Source organism: Pimephales promelas, chromosome 14 (assembly GCF_988280905.1).
Source record: "Pimephales promelas chromosome 14, fPimPro1.hap1.1, whole genome shotgun sequence".
Taxonomy (NCBI): Eukaryota; Metazoa; Chordata; class Actinopteri; order Cypriniformes; family Leuciscidae; genus Pimephales; species Pimephales promelas.
In genome coordinates, this window is record NC_142782.1 from 30,136,637 (window position 1) to 30,155,866 (window position 19,230).

Sequence of the window (19,230 nt, forward strand, 5' to 3'; positions counted from 1 at the left end):
TGATGGACCCCATTGACATCTATACTATAGTATGGAAGAAAATCACTGTAAAAAATGATTTTTTGACCTTGTAAATAAAGGTAGCATGATTTAAGTAAATTTTACAAACAAATCATATTTATTCTTTTTACTTAAAAATGTCACGTTTAATTCAATATGGTACTTGAGGCTTCTTTTTAATTTATTGTGCTTAAATACATAAATAAATTCAACTGGAACTGCCCAAGTAATATTTACTAGTGTTTTGTCATCTAATGAACTAATGCAAAAAAATGACGAACGCAAGTAAAACTTACTCCAAGAAGCCAGGCAATCCAAGCGCATGCGCATTGATTTCTTGGTACAGAATCAGATTCAGAAGTGGCGCGAAGAAGAAAGCAACGGGAACTTTTCTTGAAGACTGATGTGATTTTTACACGGTAAGTTATGAAATATTTGTTTATTTGGTCGATTTAGTTACATTTGCAGAACCTATCTGCAGCTGGTGGTTAGTAAAGCGTTAAGTTAACTGTTAACATAGTTGACAGAGTTGAGTTTTTGCATAACTTAAACATCCGTTATTAGCAAACGCCATCTCTGTGTCGAAAACAATTGTCTTGTATTTTACATATAGGTTGTTAATAAACACGTTAATATACGGAGACGTTTGATGTAGGCTACAGTGAATTTTAAAATGAACTTTGCCCCCGCGTCGAGACAAATAGCGTCCAAGGGTGTGTGTTTATTCATCTGTGTGAATAAATAATCGTGACCTTGCGTGTTATCAGAATTATAAATGAAAGTTTAAATTAAAATTGGACATGATGTAATTTAGGCCTACAGCCTTGGAAGTCGCGGTTAACGTTACGAGCCTGGAATGATAACTCACCCGTGCCCAGCGTGACGGAGAACTGTTAATCCCCCATTAATTCACATCAATAGACTACTTTGTTTTATCGATAAAATAGATAAGCATATGATGATAATCAAGTTAAAGAAGAGATTATATTGAACCTATAACGTTACAATTAACAATGCTGTCTTGAACATTTAATGTTGATGCTTAGGCTAACGTTACTTGAATGCAGTTGTTCCAAAACAAATAACTGTTCATATTTCAAATCGATAAGATCAGTATATTTATTCAAAATTGGTAAAACATATATTTCTGACATTAACATTTCTAATGTTTTCACAGATTGCACTCACTATTCAAGCTCCATGCAAGGTAAGTTGGCAATAAATCTTACACCCTACAACACTGATTAACCTTGCAGTATGACACAGATTTCAATAGATTTTTTGGCTATAGCCACACACATATACATGGTTTGTGTGTGTGTGTATATATATATATATATATATATATATATATATATACAGTATATCACTTCAAAAGATACAGTAAACACAGGTCTAGCAGCACTACATATTCATATGTTTCATATTTTAAAATTGAAACATATGTTAAAATACATAATTAAATCTTAAAGGGATAGTTCACTTTGAAATTAATTTTTGATATGTTTTAGCTTACCTCAAGGGCATCCAAGATGTAGGTGTCTTTGTTTACACAGTATTTTCAATTTTGCCATTTTTCGGTCAAACCGGTGTTGTCTGTCAGTCATATAATAGAGGTATAGGGGGTCCACCTCAAAGAGCAGCAAAGAGAAGTCCAAATTAAACATGATTTAATGACTCGTAAATGTAAGTACACATTGGACACGAAACGAGCGGTTTGTGTGAGATAACGAACAGTATTTATATAGTTTTTACCTCTTGTAACCACAGCCACAAAGCGCCCGCGCCTTCAGATCACTTGGACGTGGCTGTGGTTACAAGAGGTAAAAAAATTATAGAAATACTGTTCATTTTCTCACACAAACCGCTCGTTTCGTGTCTTAGGCCATCAGTGTGTACTTACATTTACGAGTAATTAAATCATGTTTAATTTTGACTTCTCTGTGCATGCTCTTTGACGTGGTGACTTTAAATCCTCCATTATATGACATAAATATCAAAATTGAAAATACTGTGGAAACAAAGACACCTACACCTTGGATGCCCTTGAAGTAAGATAAAACATATCAAAAATTAATTTCAAAGTGAACTATCCCTTTAACCTCCACTGTAATGAAGGGTGAATGAAGGGTGGGGATGCTGGCATAAAAATTCGAAGTTTACTAGATTCACTCTGCCAGGTAAATTTATATATTGCACATCTGATATCCTGCTGCTTGCTGATTTTATAGATATGCAGTTGTATGTAGATGGAAGTGTACACTGTTCATGTTTGCTCTTACTTTTGTTTTTAAAAGCAAATTGAAGATAAGAGAGATGCTGTGATTCGCTGCCTTCTTTCCTACCTTGGAGAGTCATCTGAAGAACTCATTGAAGTCTACCAGGTACATTAATGCATAAATTAAAATTGTTTTGATTTTATAGATGTACAGTCCTGCAAAAGTCTAAGGCACATTACTATTTTCATGCCCATAATTTTTTTTTTTCTTTTATATCTTTGTGCTGTAGTTTGTCAACTCAAAAGGTTCTACATAGCATGAACATGGTTATTTAGCATGTAATCACAGGAGAAGCACTTTAAGTCCTATATAGCACCAAATCTTGGTGCTTCAGTGGTCATTTTAATACCCCCTTTTCAACAGAATGAACCGGGTATTAGTTCAGAGCTAGTGCTTTTGCCGGTTTGGAGAGGGAACGACTGACAAGCTTTCGATGAACTGGTTTGCCTTTCCACAGGCTAGAGCCACCACAGAGCCAGGTCTTACATCTTTCCCAACAACGCTAGCACGACAGCGACAAACACACCAAACTTGTTCAGTTTTGAAAGCATTTTAAAGGCTATGCCACTTTAGATTTTTTACACAAGTGCCTTAACCTTGTTACAGTACTGTAGCTTCGTAGGTAGTTTAGGTGTCTTGCAGACAGTTCCTCTGTACTTTGTCTGTCTTGATTCCCCCCCTCCCTTTCCTTTTCATGTAATGACAGATTTAATGATGGTGAGACCAAATCTGTATGGGGCACTTATCACATAAAATTAAAGAGAACATGCAACTTGGTGTACATTATTGTAATCATTTTGCTCTTATTTGTGTTTTTGACAGGATGTAAGCAGAGACATGATTAAAGATAACATCACCAATCATGTTATGAAGATCATTGTACTGGGCAACACTGCAGGCCAACATCGCTGATGTCATCGTCGTCATTGAGGGAACTGAGGTGCTGTTGGGATGTAAGAATCTCACAAATGCGTGCCTTCTGCTCATGGGCTTCATTTACGCCCTGAACTTAAGCTATCCACCAAAGCTGAGAAACACATTTGAAGTCTTTCAAAAAATCTTTCTTGGGCTGGATGCTTTAAAGTTTTCTCCAAAAGTTAGCTCTTTGCATAGAAAACAGAAGCAGAGTTTTATTTCAATGCTGTATGTGAGATCAGTTAAGCATCTTGCATAAAATGTTTGGTCTGTTATGACCTACACAAAGACATTAAAACATCTGTGATGGTTTAAAGATGCTGAACAATTTTGGTCGTATTTTTTGGCCAATAGCAAATAATCTTGATGTGTCCATTTCTTTTTTGTGCACTTGTTTTTCGAGAATTTAATTAAAATAAAACTGTAAAACAGAAAAAAATGTCTTGTTTTTTTATTATTATTATTGAAAATAAAATTTGTATTACTAATGGTAAGTAATGTTTACGTAATATTTAAAGTAAAGGTTACTCAAGATAAATAAAAAAATATATAACTAGGACTCTCATGTAAATTTAAAAAAAAAAAACTCAATACATTTATAAGCTTTACTTAAGTAAAATTTACAGACAAAGAGTCAATAAAACTTATTTGGAAAACCCAAGTAAATTTAACTTAAACATTTCTAATTAAGGCTGCTAGTAAAATGTTTGTAAATTTTACTAGCCTTTTCTGAGTGAGATTTGTTAGCAAGGTTTTTTCAAGTAAATTATACTCCAAATTTTTTACAGTGCATGGAGTTCAATGGGGTCCGGTTACAAACATTCTTCAAAATATCAAGAAAGTACTGGCAATATAATAACTACAGGGGTTAGTGTTAGGTTTAGGTGTAGGTTCAGGGTTATGACCCAGTTATTGCTATAATAAATACATAGTACTGTATGTACACAGGGAATATGACTGTAAAATAAAGTAAATCAATAAAAACCAATCAAAAACCAAAACACAAATCAATTGAAATTTATACACAATAAACTGCTGCATTAAAACAGGTGTTTAGTAAAGTGCTGCAGTGGCATTTGTTGCCATGTAGTGTACAACATCATAAATAATAGTACTAATGTGGGGCTAAACAATCAGAAAATGTAGGACAAATTTGATCATTTACACTAGAGCCAGACCGATATATCGACCGATATTAGGCATTTTCCAAACTATCGGTATCAGCAGTTATAATGGCCAATAAATGAATATTTCAAAAATAAAATAAAAATGGACGAAATACGCTTGAACCATGTCTTGAGTGTTTGAGTTGTATAATTTGTCCACCAGAGGGCACTTTACACAGCCCCTGTTAAAGTCCCCGTGAACCGGAAGTTGCAAACGATTTTTCTCCAGTGCAGTGACGTATTTCCAAGTGAAACGGAATATTGAACAGAGGGCAGGGTTTTACTCTAGCGCTCCTCCTCTCCATCTCTCGCTCATAGCAAACTAACGGTTTGAGGGGAGTGGTTAAGCGTTTCCCCACCCAATTTGTGAAGCCTACGTCATCAGAAAAAGAAACCGTTCCAGACCGGAAGTAACTTTTCAGATTTTGATTAAAGATTACTAAGGTAAAACATTTTGTTAATATATATTCACTTGCACGGATTAATTGTTTACCACAAGACTAGTAATATGCGCTAACAAAGTAAATAGGTTCAATTTTGATTTCACGGGGACTTTAACCACAAAGCTAGCTAATGCCACTATCATCAGTGGAAGACCACTAACGTTAACATTAATGAGCTTTGGTTCCTCTGTTCTGTTGCGACAATAAAAGAAACAATTTTCTTTTTAAAATGCATTATCATATTATTTTAGTTAAAACTCATACATAACTACAAATAACTAATGTTAGGGAAATCTGTTAATGTTTTGTTGCGCGTTTCTGAAAAAAAAAATAGCGGCCGATATATCGGATTTTAAAACCAACAAATATTTGTATCGGTATCGGCCTTCAAAATCCTTTATCGGTCGGGCTCTAATTTACACAACCATTTAAAATGCAGAAAAGCCAAAGGTGATACTGGTTCTTCAAAAAAGCTGATAAATTGCTTAAACGTTGAAACCAATGTGGTATTTCTATATTCTTGACAATTGAGATGATTAAATTTGGAAAACGACACCATGTAGGCCTGTAATGTCTTGTAATGGATTTTTATAAACGATCTTTGTTACTACAACCCTTTGAGATCCACCAGACATAAAAAAACACCCAACCTTTTATATTCAATATAAAATATGGATTTGTGTATGAAAGTGGATTTGAGATTATGGCAAAGTCATGCATGTTTCAGTAAGCAGCCTGCAGGCCTTGATTCACTGCACACTTCATTATCGTCACATTGTAAACCCGAAACCATCAAACAACTCAAAGAGGGCTGCATCAGACATGTGTATGCACTGAGGCTCCCGCTTTCAGTTCTCTTGTTTGCTCTGAAGATCCATGTGAAATTCCATAAACCCCTGCTGTTCCTGAGCTTCAGACGCAGATCAACCAGCGCTCAGAAGGTGAGGGGAACAAAACGGGTCAAAGACGATGGAGAGCGTCAGAAAGCGTCTCGCCTGCATACCAGGAAAGAAAAATGACAATTGACATCCCAGTAATATCTCAGTTGTTTCTCCAAGATAGCAATTACTCCAGCTTCTCAGATGTTTCTTCTGAAAGAAGTACCATAGTTATCTCCTCTTGTACATCTAGGGAATCAGAAAAGATCTCAAACTCAAGCTCAGATTTGCCAGGATATCAAGGTCAATATCAACATTTCTCGTCATATTCTTCCAGAGCTAAATGAGTTCAGAATCAGATACACAAATTCATTTGTATGAGTCAACAACTGAATCATTTTTGGTTTCTATTTTTATTTCCCTGAAGAAATGTTACAAGTAATTCAACAGAGTGATACTTAAACGAAAATGAACATGGATATGCACAGAATACATTGCCAGGATTTAGATTATCCTTAAATTCTACAAAATCCTCAATTCCATTAACATACCATGCCTGTGAGACCTCTGTTCCTTGATTACTCTGTCCAAGCAATTTTCTGCGCACAAAGGCTCACCTTCTTTTTAGAAATGTCCTGTCATCAGACGCTTAAAATATGTTTACAACCATTTTCTCGATGTGAAACACAGCGGGTCTTTCATGGCAGTGTGTGAAAACGTTATCAAAGCTCCATCCCTGAATTTATTAAAAGTAAAGTGGTGTCGCTGAAATGAAGGATTACGCCTTAAAACCGATCCAGAGCAAAAGCTGTGGATGGCCGAGCCAGCTCTACAGATCTCATCCAAGTCCTCCTGTCCCCGGGGGCCCGAAAACAATCAAATCCATCCCACATCACATAAACAAGCCTCCCTCCGAGGGACAGTATTCAAAAGCACAAATACAACTGGGCCATGAAGAAAGAAAACAAGTGCTAAAGAAAATCAATGTGCTTAAATGAAGCTGGAATACTTCAGCGAGGTATTTAGCACACAGTCGGTCAGGGCGTCTGAGCCGTGATGCCTCATGCAGAGGAATGGCTATATTGAGGTAACGCTTGTGATTACACACTCCAGTTGGAATCTAGTTGAAAGAAGTGATGGGGTGTGTGGACTAGTTTTAACATCTGTGAGAAATGTCAACTGAACAGAGCACCTGAGCACTATAGGCATGCTCTCCTTGGGCATAATCTTGGCCCAACTTGTGAAACAGATACTATAATTGTACCATAACCATGTGACAAGCAAAACTTTGAACTACTCATAATATTTTCAGAACAGACTTGAAATTTAAATGAAACTTCAAACCATTGTAGTAATAATGCTGATAAGGAACTTGAGCTCATACTAGGTAAACACACTGTACCATTACTGATCTGAACTACTGTAAAACTCAAACTAGCATTAGTACTGTCTTTTGAAAAAAAAGGTACAGAAGCTGTCACTGTGGCGGTACCTTTTCAAATAGTACACTTTTGTACCTAAAGGGTGCATATTGCTACCTTAATGGTACATATTTGCACCTAAAATGTACATATTAGCACCTAAAATGTACATAATAGCACCTAAAATTTCCATATTAGCACCTAAAATGCACATATTACCACCTAAATATCCATATGAGCACCTAAATGTCTATATTAGCACCTAAAATGTATTTGAGCACCTAAATGTCCATATTAGCACCTAAAATGTACATATGAGCACCTAAATTTCCATATTAGCACCTAAAATGTACATAATAGCACCTAAAATGTCCATATTAGCACCTAAAATGTATTGATTTTTGAGTATTGATTTTTCATAGCAAATTAAGTACTATCTATGAACATTTTTAAATAAATACTCCTTTTAGCACTAATAGTAAGCCTTTAAACAAGTACTCCCTACTGGACTTACACGTTGCAATCTAGCCCTAGATCTGCTCCGCACTAATGCTAGTGCTCATTCATGCTAGTCCTGACTTCAAACTAGTACTACTCATACTAGCACTAGAAATGACCTGAATTATTATGTCTACAAAATTCGTTTTGAACTGTTGCATTTGCAATACTGACTTTGAACTAGTATTTAAACTAGCACTAGAACTGACTGTGAATTAGTACACACTAGCCCTAATACTGAATTATATTCAGCACTCTTTGTCTTTGTAATAGTACTGACGTTTCTACTATCTTTATTATTTCATAACCAAATCTGTCACGAAAACAAGTTTTTATTACACACTCTAAACAATGCTGGGTTGTTTCAACCCATTTGGGTCAAATATGGACAAAAACCCAAATGTTGGGTTAAAAATTGAATTTAAAATTTTAACCCAACTTCTACTTTCACATTCAACTTTTTAATTTTTTTTTATTACATTTTGATTTTTTTTTTTTACATTTTTAATATGGACAAAAAACCCAAATGTTGGGTTAAAAATTGAATTTAAAAATAACCCAACTTCAACTTTCACTTTTTAATTTTTTAACCCAAACATTTGGGTTTTTGTCCATATTTTCCCCAAATTTGGATTGAAACAACATTGGGTTAAAATTTTAAATTAAACTTTTAACCCAACATTTGGGGTTTTGTCCATATTTGACCCAAATTTGGGTTGAAACAACCCAGCATTTTGCAGCCACCATTAAATGTTTGCAGCCACCATTTAAATGTTTAAATTTCAACAACACAATTAAATCAATAAAAGGTTGATATAAAGCCACCTTATATGCAGTTGCAAATATGCAAATGTTTATATACAACTCATTTTTTTATTTGAGAACTGATTATTAAATAAATTTAATTTTTGGTTACTAATTAAACTTATTTTTGGTTAATGAAAATATAAATTTTCCAGTTGATAAAAAAAAAAAAAAATCAATTCGGTGCATCACTTCTACTCATACCTGCTATAACCTTGCCCGATAGCTCTAATACTGACTAAACTAGTACACGTAATAGAAACAAAATTGAATTTGAACTCACACATTCTATTACCAATCCTGACTTGGATTTAGCAGTCAGTCTAGCATTACAACTGATTTGAATTAGTTCTCACACTAGCACTAAAAGTGCCTTTGAAATTTGAATTAGTACACATACTATAACTAGTAATGACTACTGACTGGAAATAGTACTCAAACTAGTACTGACTTTTAACAAATACTCATATATTTGCTGGCCTAGAACAGATTTCTCTGATATTCAAAACCAGTTTTCCTCAGAAAAATCCATTTCCCTTTTCATATCATCCCAAAATGGAAACTCCTTGTATAAACAAAACCGAAAAGGTGCTGATCCATCGCTGCCTTTAAAGCCTTGATCTAAAAACAAGCCTTTAATGTAAAATAAGAATATAGCCTTAATTATCATTAATGCATGTGAGATGCAAATATACACGTCTCATTGGGTACAGTGAAGTGCTCTAACTAGGCCACACGGGGAGCATACACGGGCAGATTACAGCGCACACGAAGTTTAGCAGATATTTTCGTACCCTATTTGTTTCATGTGAAGCCTGATGAGGCTCCTGAGCTGAGCTCTCCGCTGTAGAGGCAACCAGTGAACACACGGCCTCCTGGGGAGCCGTGTGCCACCGCTCCAAACTCACTCATCATTAACTGCTTGCAAATAGATAGAACAAGAATACTTTCTCTTTCAGGGTCACTGTATGTGGGGCAGCAGGATTATGCAAAATCTCCCCAGAAAAGCAGTGGAACAAGAATCAATATAAACACGCAGCAGCCCACAAAACCAGATCATTTCCTGTTCCTCCCAGCATGTTAAAAAAGATACCACCCACTGACCAGTGTGTTTGTGCGGAGTCCAGTTTAAAAAAAGGATGAATCACACCCACACACACACCGATTCCCATGGTACCTCTGTTCTGCATCATGACTCAATTTGTCTCTCTGTGTGCATGCAACACCTGAGCCGGCTCCAGCACGCCTACGCTGATTCAGATGTCTCCAGGGACCCGACTCACGCACGCCCTCGACCCTTGACCATCTGCCCCCCGGACTCATCTGCCAGACACAGCCTCACCTGCACACTGACATCTAACCGGAGAGAGAGCGCACACTCTCTCAGCACTGTGGCTACGGGAAATATATTTCCATTCATTCTCTCTATTTTAGAAAATCATTTAATAAAGAGTGCAGAACTATAAATATATGTGGGTTGCCTGAGTGTCGACTAGTTTGTTGACTAATCTTAACCAGAAGCATTTTTAAAAAATGGTCATTTTAACTTAAAGCACAGAAAACAACAAATCAGTCCCTAATAGAAGGAGTAGTTCACTTTTTTTTTTTTAAAAAAAACCAAACTTTTGCTGATAATTTACTCACCCCCATGTCATCCAAGATGTCCATGTCATTCTTTCTTCAGTGGGAAAGAAATTAAGGTTTTTGTTGAAAACATTCTAGGATTTTTCTCCATATAATGGACTTCATTGGGAACCAAATGGTTCAAGGTCCAAAAGACAGTTTCAGTGCAAACTACAAACTGTTCAAAGGGCTTTAAATGATTCCAGACGATGAATAAGGGTGTTATCATGCGAAACGATCGCTCATTTTAAAAAAAATATAACAAAAAATAAGTTTTATAAGCTCAAATGGTTGCCTTGCTCTGTTAGGGTTAGGGTGTGATGCGCGTTCGTGACTCTCCTATTCGAACTCGTTCATCAAAATGAACGAATCTTTTCCTGAGTCAACTCGTTCATTTCGTTCGTTGAATAAACCAAATGACACGAAAAAGATTCGTTCGTTTTGATAAACGAGTTCGAACAGGAGAGTCACGAAAATGCATCACAGAACAGATCAAGGCAACCATTTGAGCTTATAAAACTTAAACTTTGTTGTTATTTTTTTTTAAATGAGCGATCGTTTCACTAGATAAGACCCTTATTCGTCGTCTGGAATCGTTTAAAGCCCTTTGAACAGTTTGCACTGAAACGGTCTTTTGGACCTTCGAACCGTTTGGTTCCCATTGAAGTCCATTATATGGAGAAAAATCCTGGAATGTTTTCATCAAAAATCTTTATTTCTTTTCGACTGAAGAAAGAAAGACATGGACATCTTGGATGACATGGGGGTGAGTAAATTATCAGCAAAAGTTTTTTTAAAGTGAACTACTCATTTAAATCACCACCATTAAAAATATCTGTCTGTCTGTTGATGGATGGATGGATGAGACACAAAGAGAGAGAGAGAGAAAGAGAGAGAGAGAGAGAGAGAGAGAGAGAGAGAGACTAGCATTTAAAAGTTTGGGTTTAGCAAGTTAATAGAAGAAAATACTATTTTTATTCAACAAGGATGCATTATATCCATCAAAATTGACAGTAAAGACATTTATGATGTTAAAAAAGATTTTTATTTCAAATAAATGCTGTTTTTTTTAACTTTATATTAATCAAAGAACCCTGAAAATATATCTAAATCGTCTATTTCCACAAAAATATTAAGCGGCACAACTGTTTTCAATAAGCATTTGCATGATAAGCATAATCAGCATGCGTTCTGAAAGATCATGTTAAATTGTATTTAAATAGAAAATAATTATTTTAAATTGTATTAATATTTCATAATAAAATCTGACCCCATACTTTTGAACGGTATATATATATATATATATATTAGTGTGAGGGTGTCCAATTCCATGTACTGTAAATTAAGCTGAAATCACATTGACTTTTGGTTTCATACATTTTCACTTAAAAATCAATTTCCATTTTAAATTTCATAGTCCTTGAGCTCTATAATGCACGAGATATGATGAGCAGATGAGAAGTAGAAGGTAGATTGACTAGATGCAAATGGATGGACCTTTATTGTAATTTCCACATTCTTTAAAACTTTAATTGTCTCTGTACATCTGTCATAGGGTTGTCTGTAATTGTACAGTGTGTGTGTGTGTGTACGCAACAGGTCCTTCTTTAATGGATCCACTACTAATGGAGCATGAAGGCAGCAGAGAAAGCCAATAAAAATCAATTTCCCACAGCTGTAATTATGGTACTCTCTTGGTTAATTACTCTGGTCTTGCCGTTACAAAGTGCTACTAATGTGTCGTTGAAGAGCTCAAGCTGTAGCATTACCAAAAACACCACAGCACAGAAGAAACTAGCTACACAACCCCTGCAGCTGTCAGGAGAGTTGGGTTTATTTGCTACAAAAACAACGACTACCATCATTTTCAGGTTTACAACCTAAGAAAAGCTGAAAGCTTCCAACCCCATGAGATCCTCCGCCATATCCGCCGCTCGGCAGAACAGACAAGCTCAAATATTCCTCTTAAACCACAGTGACAATCACAATCCAAAGATTACATTTTTTTTTTCCCTTTTCACCGATCCTCAGCCGTCCTCGACTTTGACACAGCACACACTGCAGAAAGGAACATTTCTTTACATGTAGCAAGTCTGACTATTGTGTTATATTGTGTGATACAAGATTTTGACACGAGACAAAAAAAAAAAAAAACAATGCAATGCAAATGAAACAGTGAAGTTGAACGACATGACGTGGCTTGTTGCATGCTGTGAGCGGATATATGTGTGTGCGTGTGTGGGCCGCATCTCACCGTCCACGCATGCTGGTCGGGCCCGTGTGGTGCCAGCGATCTGTCCTCTCCGGCAGGCACAGCGGGCTGTCTGCCTGGCGATAGTGCGCTTGGGTTGACTGCTGTCTCTATTCAACATCACTATCTCACACGTGCCTACTGCCAACTGACCTGTGGAGGACACACAAACACACACATGCATTTCAGAAAGCATGGCTTTGGAAATAAGGATATCAATTGTCAAGTCCTGTTATAAACTCTTAAAACTTCAACATAAAGGTTTGATATCCCTTAACATTACGTTATCACTGAGTGCAGTTATGTACCAGTCTGAGAGTCAGTGCCAAAGCAATCATGGAGGGAAATAAACATGGACAACTTTCAGTGAAATAGAACAAAACATTTAAAGGAACAGTAAATCCCAAAATAGAACATTGAAGTCACTCCAAACTTGGATAACTTTCTTTCATCTGTGGAACACAAAGGCATTTGTAAATCAATTTAATGAAAGTGAACAAGACACTTTAAGGTGGTTCATTTGACTCAACAACGATCCAAATCTTCTTTAGCTTTCTTGCGGCCATCTTCTTCTCTTGGCGCAAACAGGAAATAAACAGCCCTGGTCATGTGACTATTTACAGTATATTTCATTATTTCATGACATAGAGACCCTTTATTATTTCAATATCTGCAGGAAATGCATTGATAGATAATCAGTAACAATTCAGTTTTTTTTCAGTAACATTTTTTTTCCAAAATCCCAGTCTGTAGCAGGCATTAACTTACACCATGTCCTAACTACACGCGACGCGCGATAAAAGGTAGCTAACGTTATCTTTTAACGTTACACGTTAATCAGAGTTGTTGTCCTAACCAGACGCAACGGCGACACATGAAGTTTCTAATTTAGAAACGGTTCCTATTTCTGCGACGTCGCGGCTGACAGAATGAAGATATTACACTGGTTATGAGTACACATCATTTATTTTTAGTTAAAAATAAGTCACTGTGCCACAACAAGTGATAGGCCTAACGGATAATTTACCTCAGGTTTTGAAAGCATATAATATAGCGTTCAAAATGAATTCCATGTAAACATACAACTGTACTTCATAACAAAATTAGTCACTGAGTATATTTTGTCAATGTTTTGATTTTTAAGAATGTTATTTCTTGATTTAATTATGTCCTTCCTTACCGTCTATAAATGCGAGTGCGGGGCGGGCCAGCAGTGCGCTTTCACGAGAGACTCCGCCCACGCGCTGTTCTGAATGGCTGTGATTTTTGATTGACGTGTGCCGTCTCACGGTTGCGTCTCTGGTCGCGTCTAGTGTGGACAGACACTCTTGCTGTCGCTGGAATTTTATCGCGACGCGTGTAGTTAGGACACGGTGTTACACAAATCCTAGATAGATCTCTCCAAAAATATCTAGACAACCAATTTGCTAGACATAGCATAGCATCAGATCAGAGAGAGGTACAACTCATTTTCTCATTTTGGTTTCTCATGTCTTTACAAGAAGAGACCATTTTAAAATGTCAATCTTTATAAATGGTAGCTTTTTACTTCTCTTAAGGTGTTCATTGTTGTTCAAGCCTTTTATAAAGCAAAATCTCTGTCTCTCGTGTCCTCAGAGACCACTTTCCCCTCGACACTTTCTCTGACGAGCGTAAATGCTTGGCTGAGTATATTTTTGACACTTTTAGTGTGCTGGCAAAGCTTACAACTTCAAGGTACCACAATGACCAGTAAGCTTTGCAGGAAAAGTTTAAAATGTCTGGCTAGTCTTGAGCTTTCTCATACATAATCAAAGTCATAATTCAAAGTCTTCCTCAGTCTTTGCTCTTCCTTTGTGTTTGATCAAAAAGGAAAAGTGGCCGGGTACAACTCTATGAATCCGGCTGTTAAAAATGGTAATAAAGCAGATTTACAATATTAATTAATCTTATGTGATACCGCTGAAGAGCCAACAGAGATGTGATGAAAGGGGATTTTTATATGTGTAATAGAACTCGGGAACAGTGATGAATCACCACTGACTCCAGCTTTAAGATTCCTTTTCACAGGGAGCTCATCTCAAGGGCGCAATAATTCACTCTGATCAGACCGAACGGAGAGCCAATCAGATCTCATCGTTCGAAGCAAAATGGCTAACTATTGTCTCCAAAATGCAGCGACACTGCATCAGGACAACTTTAATCAAGACAACCCGAAAAGAAATCAGAAAACTCTATTCAGGCATCATATTCTCTGATCGTCAACGCGTAAGCCTTGATTTTAGCTTTAAGCGGCTGCTGATTGCGTGGCTGAACGGCTTATTGCTTTTCATCATATTTTACACCCTCCCCAACCCAACATGCACAAAAACAGCAAACCCACCCTCCCGTGGCATCTGCACTTGACCCACTGAAATGCAAAGACAGCAGTGTCGAACTGATGGCCGCTACTGCTTGATCAACAGTCGGTGCAGACCGAGCAGATTAAGACAGACGTGCTGAACGCAAAACTTGTACTCTCTACAGGAAGACCAATTGGTTTCACAGTCCAGCGCCCTGAACAATTACTGTTTCAAAACAAGGTGAAGGTCAGCCAAGCACGAGTAGATACCTTGATACCAGAGGAATTGAACACAATGTGCAACGGACAGACAGTCAACCCCATTCCTACAGTGAAAACGCTTGATATTTTAGGAGTGGTGACGGCGCAGTGGATGAGACACATGCCTTCGGTGTGAGAGACCTGGGTTCGAATCCAATGTGTAAGACACCAATGCGAATCTTTTTCCGAGTCATGAACGAATCTTTTTCCGAGTCATTTGGTTCATTCAACGAACGAAACGAACTAATTGACTCGGAAAAAGATTCATTCATTTTGATGAACGAGTTCGAACAGGAGAGTCAGGAATGTACATCGCAGTACAGAGCAAGGCTACCGTTTGAGCTTATAAAACTTAAACTTTGTTATTTTTTTTAAATGAGCGATCGTTTCGCTTGATAAGACCCTTATTCATCGTCTGGAATCGTTTAAAGCCCTTTGAACAGTTTGCCGTTTGCACTGAAAATGTCTTTTGGACCTTGAACCGTTTGGTTACCAGTGAAGTCCATATGGAGAAAAATGCTGAAATGTTTTCATCAAAAACCTTAATTTCTTTTCGACTGAAGAAAGAAAGACATGGATATCTTGGATGACATGGGGGTGAGTAAATTATCAGCAAAAGTTTTTTTCAAAAGTGAACTACTCCTTTAACCCCTAGTTGCTCCAGAGGTGTGCGACCTCTGACATTTATAGCAATTGTACGTCGCTTTGGATAAAAGCGTCAGCTAAATGAATAAACGTAAATGTCTAAAACACTGGGAGCTGTTAATATAACTAGATTTTACATTTTACAAATGACATGTGATTACCTAACAAGTGACTAAAAACATTGCACTGGGAACTCATTTTAAGCCCATTCTCGCTTGTGTACCAAAAAGTTTTCTCTTTCAACAAACACAACATCAAGAGCAAAACTTACATGCAATTTCAGGCCGAACATGTCAGATGCAAAGTCTATTGAAATTGTTTTAACCTTGAAGGCGATGGGGGCATCTTGTTGAGTGGAGATGAGAAATCCCAGCAGACATCATTATTGTAAAGACTATGGAGAATGCTGAAGGTCACCTCTCTCTGTCTCGCTCGCTCTCTCGCTCGGATCAGCCTTCTCCAAAAGAGAGCCACAACCTCTTTCCATAACGGCCCACATTAATCCTCCACAGCTCAGAATTTAGATAAGAGAATTAACCCCTCCTTCAGTTCTCTGATGCTTTTCTCTGTTTGGCCCATTTCATTTTGTTTCATTTCATACCGAGGCGTTTCTTTAAGTACGGGGGCTATTGGCTCTGTTAGAAAATACATTCGTAGGCTACTTTACACACTTGGACTAGTTAATTTGATTTGTCTTCCAACAGCAAATATACATGGATTACAGACGGATTCAGGTATTTGTCATTTCTGAAAGCCATAAACACGAACTTGACGAAATTAGAGCTTCATTGGAAATTAAGTTGTTTTTTTTTACCTTGATTTTGTTCACATATCACGTTTCATATTTTACATACACTCACGTCTGAAAACCAAAAACACTAACTTTAAACAAATAATTAGAGGCAAAATTGAGTTTTAATTAAGAATTTTAATTTGTGTAAAAATAGACCAAAATCATTTTCTTAATAAATATAAAACTGTTAGTGTTTATTCGACTATATAAATAATTACATCAAAAATTACATGAAACTATTTTATCATTTAAAGGTAATAATAATTACTCTCATTCAGCATATAATAAGCATTTTGGAAAATGAAGACATTTTAAACATCTTCCAAGAGAGAGTGACCTTCATATGACAACGTTAATTTAATTATTTTTTTTAATTAATTTGAATAAAAACCAACCCCTGGGACATAAATGTGCCCGTAATTGAAGAAACACAAACAAAACGACACACACACATCCACGAAAACAGCTGGCCAGGAACATCCATGGCATCGTTCTGTCCATGTTTAACAGCCAGAGGATGAATGGGTATGGATGGAGATAAGCCACAGAAAACAGGATGGAAGCAAAAGAGTCAGCGGGTTTGATGTGCCAAACGCTTGACAGCCATTCCATCACAGGTTGTTAAGTTAATTGATATGACAGGAGATTTTTCTGCCTGTTTAGTCCAGACACGACAGAGCGAATCAAACGATAAGGATCTACATGCACTTGGGCACAGAGCAGAGCAGAGACCGGGTCACCAAACTCTAGACTTCTCTATACTCTCCCAGAGGAAGTATAGATTCAGGTCTGCAGTGTCACTTTCAGCCTGAAGATGTAGGTACAACTGCAAGGGAACATGAATCTCAAAGCTAGCGCAGTTCAAAACACCACCTCTTCTCCAAACACAACACCACAGGACAGCTGACAGGAAGATGACATTCGTTTCTTTCTAGAGTTTGCTGCAAAAGATAAGGGTTAGACAAAACCTTTTACTGCAAACTCTCGAGTGAATGAATCTAGTCAATGAATCTAGATGCGAGTGAATGAATCTAGTCAAGAACATGTTTAGGTTATATTTCAAACCAAATTCAAAAGATACAATACTTTATATTTTGTATAAAGAAAACATTTAATTGATTTTTTTGGATTGCGACATTTTAATGATAATTATGCACATTTATTTATCAATGGTCATTACTGTTGTGCAAAATAACAACAACAATACTGCAACACTTGATAGGGCAAGCGGTTTGGAGAATAGGTGAATGGATGGTAAAAATAATGATGATAAAAATTAATCAGATTTTACTTTGAAGATTTCCGTAATTCTTTTTTAGTTCTCATTACTGTAACAGTAAGTTTCACATGTCCTATAGTACCAAAATATATATAATATAAATATTTTATATTAAAATCAGCATAGAGGCAGTGCAATAAAGTATAAAAAACATTCCAATTTACAATTTTATTTTTATTTGTCTTTAATTTTTTTTTTAGAAATGCTGGGTTGTTTTAACCCAATTTCGGGTCAAATATAGACAACCCCAGCCATTGGGTTATATTTTTAACCCAATGGCTGGGTTTGTCCATATTTTACCCAAAATTGGGTTAAAACAACCCAGCATTTTTTTTAGAGTGAAGAAGTTAAGAATTTAGAGGAAAATGTCTGCTAAGTTTTGCTCTGAAATAAACTATATTTTGAAATCCATATAATTTTCTCCCACAAACACAAAAAGTTCAGATATTCAGAAAATAACTTACATTTCAGTCCATTCCTCACACAAAGCTATTGTATTGTTTTTAGTTTCAGAAGACACGCAGACTTCATGTTTTATGGTGCTTGTTTCCATCCTTTTTAGATACTGATCCCAATCCCCTTTCATCACAAGGAAGAGAGCAGTTCAGACGCTGTGTTAAACATCCTCTTTGGTGTGCCGCAAATGACATGAGAGAATCAGTGAATGCAAGTAAAATGTACTATTCTCTTTCTTTGTGGTGGAAGATGATGTTCTTGACAGGTATCGTGAGATTCACACAAATACATCTCTTCAGTCCACAGACAGCCAAGCAAATCCTTTATTACTGTACGAGCGGAAAGGAGTGCAGCTTGAGCCGCAATTTCAAAATTGCCCGTCTGTAGAGTTTGTCTTTGCGGTTAACAGTTGTGTTCAGCAAAAGAGACGGCCATAACCTCCTCCATTGTGAACGGAAGAGCTAATTAACCCATACTAACCCTCTAAGAACCTGTTTAAACATCTATGTCATTTACTATCAGCCTCGAGGATGGCTACAACAAAAAATTGAACAAGTTAGCAACAAGCCAGGGAACAAAGGTCACACACTTCACACAACATCTGACAAAAGTAAACTCAGACGGCATTTCACAGCAGTGAAGTTCAATACTGCAGACCATCATATCATTCATCTTCATATTAGACACTCCAGAATTCCTCTCAGCCAAAAGAGAGAGAGAGAGACAACAGCGAACTACAGCAGGAAGGCATTTGACATAAATTAAACTCATAAATACCCAGGAGCTAAAAATGATTAAAAAAAATGGGTGCCACAATGTGCACAATTGATTGTGCCTTACAAAAGCTTTTGAGTTTTCCATAAACATCCGTTCAGTTCCACGGCTTCATTACCTACAGAGGCACAAGTTGTTTCTCGCCAATAAATTTATGACACGGACCATCATTAACATCTGGCATGCTGGGAGCTGGTGCCCTTTGTTGAGGAAGAAATCGCATTTTGCAAATTGTCATGCTGGAAATGACATATCTGTCCTGCCCACCTACACAGCATTATGACAATGGCATTTAGAGAGAGTGCAAAAATAACCAGCAATACAAACCTTATGGTTCAGCCAAGTAATCCCAGAAGACACATTTATTGCTCAGAGGTTGCTCGTTCACAGCTCAGTTATCTTTTATGAGGTATCAATTGTCTCT

At 36.8% G+C, this 19,230-nt stretch overlaps 1 protein-coding gene and 1 long non-coding RNA gene across 2 annotated transcripts in view; one reads left to right on the forward strand and one right to left on the reverse strand.

Annotated features, from left to right (window-relative positions):
• The window catches only part of tafa5l (TAFA chemokine like family member 5, like), a 53,659-nt gene that overhangs the window by 26,265 nt on the left and 8,164 nt on the right, over positions 1-19,230 (reverse strand). Inside the window, exon 2 of the mRNA XM_039665380.2 lies at positions 12,282-12,431. Within this exon, the coding sequence (XP_039521314.1) occupies positions 12,282-12,431 (150 nt within the window). The remainder of the gene's footprint in view (positions 1-12,281; positions 12,432-19,230) is intronic.
• LOC120470638 (uncharacterized) lies at positions 52-3,627 on the forward strand. Its single transcript, XR_005620572.2, has 4 exons — positions 52-419; positions 1,178-1,207; positions 2,298-2,384; positions 3,102-3,627. It is a non-coding gene; the product is annotated as an uncharacterized LOC120470638 (long non-coding RNA).